General features: G+C 30.9%; 1 protein-coding gene across 1 annotated transcript; it reads right to left on the bottom strand.

Annotated features, from left to right (window-relative positions):
• Positions 1-616: 616 nt before the first annotated feature.
• Positions 617-3,870, bottom strand: LOC111904348 (D-ribulose kinase). The gene is made up of 10 exons (XM_023900111.3): positions 3,768-3,870; positions 3,574-3,669; positions 3,238-3,416; positions 2,995-3,134; positions 2,663-2,921; positions 2,442-2,574; positions 2,242-2,330; positions 1,742-2,019; positions 1,228-1,297; positions 617-1,009 (listed from the first exon to the last, which is right to left on the bottom strand). Exons 1-10 carry the CDS (start codon positions 3,823-3,825, stop codon positions 818-820), a joined length of 1,494 nt encoding a protein of 497 aa, XP_023755879.1. The 5' UTR covers positions 3,826-3,870; the 3' UTR covers positions 617-817.
• Between the last annotated feature and the right edge of the window lie 2,130 nt (positions 3,871-6,000).

The following is a 6,000-nucleotide window of genomic DNA, read 5'->3' as shown; positions in this document are numbered from 1 at the left end:
TTATGGTATTGAATTTTCAATCATTATACTAGAAATTTGACAGTTAAGATTCAGTAATACATTCTAAAATGTAAAAAAGACTAAGAGTTTAAGATTGTGCAACCCTTAATACATATGTATACATTAAAACATATAATTATATGCCGGAAAACACATTTATTTTAAAAATATTTTGTTTACATGTAAATATGTGTTTTATATAAATATTTATACATAGTAGTGCGTACTAATACATATTCATATTATGTAAGATTGGTGGTAAAACTTGTGAAAAAATAGTGATTAAATATATACAAAAAATAAATTAGTTAGTAAAAGTGCACAAATTTCTCAAAATAAAAAGTTGGGGTTACAAGTGATATTGGTAACTACGTGTTGGGTGATATGGAGATTCAAAAACTCTTTGGTGTTAGATGGGGCTAAAATTAGGAAAAATACATTGTTTGATAGTGATATTGCAATCCTTTTCTAGGTTAAAATTTTAAGCTTCAAAGTCCGACGTACTTTGGAACGTTTGGATTCTAAATCCTTTGTAATTGAATATATTTTCATCCTAGCAATTTGCTAGAATTGTGAATATATGGATCTTTAGCTGTAAAAAATGGTGCACAAGTCATTGATAAAACATATATAAAGTAAAGTTTAGTGACTAAATGTGTACATAGAGCAAAATTCGTTACCCTTAATGATATACTTAAATACTTTTAATTTAAGAGGTGCATATCAATTGAATCACATAGAATTTCTAGTTAAAATGATACAATGATTTTTTTTTTTTAATCAAAGACAGACCAATGTAGCAAAAGTCGCTTTATTGCTAAAGGGTTGCACGCAATGCCAATAGAGCAGCCCCATAAGCTGCTTCTGTATGAAGTGCTTGACTCACAGGCAAACCAAGTACCCTCTCTCGAATCCTTGTCCACTTATCATTTTTGGATCCACCACCCGCTGTAAACACTTGTTCAACTTCGGTGGCTCCTAAATCCTTCAACAATGCATACCCTTTTGCCTAAGCAAAACACAAGACAACTCATGACATGATAGAACATGACTGCTTTGTCTGTGTTTGACGTGTACTGGGCTAGGACCGATAATGATGTTAATGGGAAAATTGCAAGTTTTGAATTCACCCAAAAAGTGGGACAGGAAAAGACGTAAATGCTCTCCTCATCATTGTAGAAAACAGTCGATCAACAATTATATTTAAATTTTACAAAAGGATTTTACCTCGATGCGTGCTATGGATTCGAGAATTCCATGCAAGTAAGCTACATCGCTTTCTGGGCGAGGACTCAACCTATAACGTAGGAAAGATTTTTTTTATTCCAATTTTCAATAAGGGAAAATACAGAAAAAAAAAAAAAAACAATATACTTTCATCATTTTATTGATTTAGCCACTTAACTATTTTCACCGGTGACTTTTTTTTTAACTGTTTAAAAACCCAATTTTCCTTGTTACCCACTTCTGAAAAAGGTTAAAATACATACTTTAACTATTTTATTGATTTAACCACTGAGCGATTACTTTTAAATGATAATTATAATAACCACTCAATAATCAAGTAATTAAAAATACATTTCGGTGGCTAAATCGATAGAAGGCGAAAGTATGTTGTCTTTTTCTGTATTTTAACCTTTTCTAAAATTGGGATTCTTTTTTTCGCCAGGTTAAATGCAAGTATCATAATTCAATCACTACCAAAAAAAGTTGTGAAAGTACATAGCACTTTTTAGTTTACCTGGGTTTCATCTTGGGATCCGCAATAGGAAACCTCTCGCCTTGTGTGGGTAATGGATAATAGTCCAAAGATGAAGCTTCCATCGGGTCTATCTGCTTACTTAACTCCTTCAGCTGCTCATCTGAGAAAAGTTGCCGGAGAACCGCTCCACCAGTGTTTGAGGCACCTCCGACCAGCCACTTGTCATCAAGACGATGACTGTACACCCCAAATCGTGCATCATCAATCCTAGTTGTGCTCATTAGTTTTATCGCAAGTGTTGAACCCAGTGATGTCACCTATTACATATACAACCTTTCCAAAATCAGTCCAAATATAATTAAAAATTATATTTATATAATCACTTCTCAATAGTAGGCCCCATTCCAATAAACCCCAACATGACATAACATAACAAAAATAATCCGACTGCGTTTGGTGTGCATTGTACTGAGACTGAGATTGAGACTGATATCAATGAACACAAAGAAGAAAACGAATGTAGTTTAAAAGCAATTCACCGCCTTCCCCGGTTGAGTAGCTCTGGCTGCAAGAAATGCAGCGATGCTATCGGTGGTTCCGGTGCACACAACACAATCCTTAGGAAAACCTGTGGAAGAATTCAGGCCAACAACAAATAATTTAATTAATAAAAGTAATATTGTTATTGCCAATTTTTTAATATAATATGTTTTCTTTTTTACTAACAAAAAAAAAATACCGAGTTTTGTTGTTATTTCCTCTTTAAGGGTATCGATTACAGTTCCTGGTGCTTGGACGGTTGGTAGTACACATGAGTAGGGCTGAGATTTCAGCCATGGTGGATATGACTCCAGTTCAGGATCATACCCGACCTATACAACAAAATTGACTTTATGCTTTCAAGGTCACACATTTTACCTTTACACCAAGTATTCAAAATTGTATATAATAATAATATACCTTTAATGCGTTATTGTAGTCAGATACTCCGATCTTACCATGGAGAAGCCATAAAAGCCAATCGGCTTGATGCATTAGAACTGCAGACTGTTTATTGGAATGGTTTGGGTTTGAGGTCCACCATGAAAGGAGCTTGCATAAGGTTGAAGAACCCGAGCATACTGTATGGTTTGAAGGGGCAATAGATTTTACAATTGGTAAAGCATCCGGACAACTCTCATTGTAGAGTAAAGGTCTTGCTAAAGCTTCCCCTGTTTCTCTGCAGATATCAAGAAAATTGGTATAAAAATGTTGACCCATTAATATTGGCATACATGTAAATAAATGGACACCTATCTAAAATGAGAGTAGTTGCAGAAGTCCCATCTATAGAGATGGAAGTGATTAATGAACGCATTGTAATCGGTATAGCTTCCAGCAGAGAAAAAAGTGTTGTTTTCCATGATTGCACCCAATCGACTGATCCATCACTCTTCCTAGACAACATATATGATAATCTTGTAAATCTTACTAAAAATATGGATTATGGGTCCGTTTATTTCTTATGAGAAGAAAGAAAATGATAGAAATCTTACTAGAAATAGAGGATAATCCTTTTTTCCTTCCGAATGTATGATCCCTTCCTTGTCGATAATTGCATACCTCGCTCCAGATGTACCAAAATCCATCCCCAAATACAGTCTTTCCCCAATTTCAACATCAGTGCTTGAATTTTCTTTACAGTTATTCCTCTTAGGTCTCATTTCGGATTTATCTGCAACATTAAAATCGATTTTTTTCGGAATATATACACCTAAATTATTGGGAATAAAATACAAGAAAGATTCGAAATGTTGAAACCCTGGGCTTCAATTATGTAGCACGGGAATCATTATGAATTTGATACCAGCTAAGGGTTCACAATTACTTACTCCTCTTAGATTGCATTCCACCTTTTGAATTTGATTTGAATACGATGTTGTTCCAGCACCCAGTTGTTAAAATTAATTTCTTCGAACTACAACGACCTGAAATGTTGAAAATATAAGTGGAAATTAATAGAGATTAAAACTTTACAACTCTTAAGTTTCAAGCAAAGTTAACAATTTTGAAGTTAGAGATGTACTGCGTTGAGTTGAAGATGGCTGGAGAGACCAAATTGAGTGATGAATTGAAGCTGCCATCTTTTGCTTCCTACTGTTTTAAACAAATGGATAAAATATGTTCGTTGGAGGGGTAGTGGAATAAACATAAAATAAAATTAATTAAAAAAAACAAAACTACAAAAATTACAAAAATGGTCCCTATAATATATCGGAGATTATCACTTTGGTCCAAAAAAAAATTGTACTAGCATCATCGGTCAAAACTTTGACTTTATTGTGAGTTTGGTCCATTTTGTTTCGATTTTTTTTAAATGAAGGATTTATCTTTATTATTATTTTTTTATTTTTTTTTAGTACAACCATTAAAAAAAAGCAAAAAGATAAATAAACCCCACCTTAACCCTCCCCCTTCTACTCCCTCCTACTACACCAATTTTTCCCATTCTTCACCTTTTTCCCTCCGGATAACACCACCAACAACGGTCAATGTTGTCGTCGCCATCACTAGTTAACTCCTCTATCACCACCTGTCAACTCGACCACCACCAGCACTAACACCATCGGTCACCACCACCAGATTAACTCAAAAAAAATCCATATATACAACTCAAACTCAAGAAGTATCATATTTGTGAACTCCCACCGTCTCTCACTTCTTGATTTATACACATAAATATTAGGATGGACATTATGAAGATCTGGACCAGATGATGAGTTGGACCAGATTTAACACACATACATAAGCATCAGATTATTTTTCCACCATTGATCTATCTTATGAAGATTTAACACAAACCTACAAATCCAATCAAAGAAACATTAGATTACAACCAATCTATTTTCCTTTAGAATATATAAAAATCAAACCTAACACACAAAGTAACAAAACCTATATTTAACAAGGTCTCCATAAATCGAAACACACACACATACTCTAAAAATCGATTCTCTTCCAGCATCAGAGTCTCTTGACTTAAGGCTAGATCTATCAGATACAATTGTCTTACCCTCCGGTAAACACCATCTCTTTTGTTTTTTTTATTTATTTTAATCAAAAAATCAATAAAAAAAAACTAAAAAAGAAAAAAATAATGGTAAATCGTCATTCTAAAAAAGTTCAAAACAAGTTGAATCAAACTCGTAATAAAATGAAAAGTTTGGACTACTGGTGCTAGTCCAAACCTTTTTGTATTTCATTGTTGAATTCAAATTATGTAAAAAGTTTAGACTGTTTTTGCAGTTTTATCAAAAACGAAAACATTTTTTTTGTAATTAGTTTTTTAGAGTTACTTTTACCATAAAGTTTACGGTAGAATCCTAATTTAAATGTATTATATAATCTTATTTTCATTTATTATTTTACTAGTTTTGAGGCCCGTGTATAATACTTGTTTATTAAAAAAATTAAATATGAAGATTTTAACAATTATAAAGTTTGAACTTTGAATTTATAACGAAAATGAAAAACATATTGAATTATTGAAATTGAATTCCTGATTCTTTTTTAAATTTAAACAAATAATTTAAATAAATAATTTAATTAAATAAACAAAGAAAATAATTAGGCTTCAATTCAGGGATTTTTTTAAATTAAAAGGAAAGTTGTATTAATTAATTGATATTTATTTAGTATTACATTTATTACAATCATTACGTTTAAATACTATGCGAAATGTAATAATATGGAAAAAAAATCATAAAATGACGTGAAAAAAATAAAATAACCACAAAATGACACGTGGCAAAATGAATGAGAGTGTGACATGTGATAATAAAATTTATTAGAATTGAATATAATTTTTCTTTTACATAATTTGAATTCAACAATGAAATGCAAAATAGTTTTCACTCTTTTAAATTATAATGTGGTTGAGCCTTTAGCATAATCTATCTATCTATCTATATATATATATATATATATATATATATATATATATATATATATATATATATATATACTAATAAAAGAGTAGCTCTTTTGTCATGTGTCATCATATTAGACATTTTAATTAATGTGTTGCCACTTGTCAATCTATTAGTTTTCCATTTTAAATTTATTAGAACTCCTCATTAATGTGATTCTATTTTAAATTTTAAATTTTAAATTTTAAATTATTGTTTTCATTAATTCACAAATAAAAAATATCTAATATATATTAAAAATTAATTTTATTTATTTATTTGAATCAATGATTATAATTTCACATAACTAATAAAAAATATCTCTTAAATTAATAATTTATTTAAAATAAC

Source organism: Lactuca sativa, chromosome 3 (assembly GCF_002870075.4).
Source record: "Lactuca sativa cultivar Salinas chromosome 3, Lsat_Salinas_v11, whole genome shotgun sequence".
NCBI lineage: Eukaryota > Viridiplantae > Streptophyta > Magnoliopsida > Asterales > Asteraceae > Lactuca > Lactuca sativa.
Note: the sequence above shows the minus strand (reverse complement) of the source record. Positions and strands in the feature narration are given on the sequence as shown.

Bases quoted from the DNA above. Each gene is read 5' to 3' on its own strand.
- LOC111904348 (XM_023900111.3), bottom strand. From the start codon at position 3,825: ATGGCAGCTTCAATTCATCACTCAATTTGGTCTCTCCAGCCATCTTCA. The intron at 2,020-2,241 runs GTGAATTGCTTT...TATATGTAATAG, and splicing joins CTACTCAACCGGGGAAGGCG to GTGACATCACTGGGTTCAAC. The intron at 1,010-1,227 runs GTAAAATCCTTT...TGTTTTGCTTAG, and splicing joins AATCCATAGCACGCATCGAG to GCAAAAGGGTATGCATTGTT.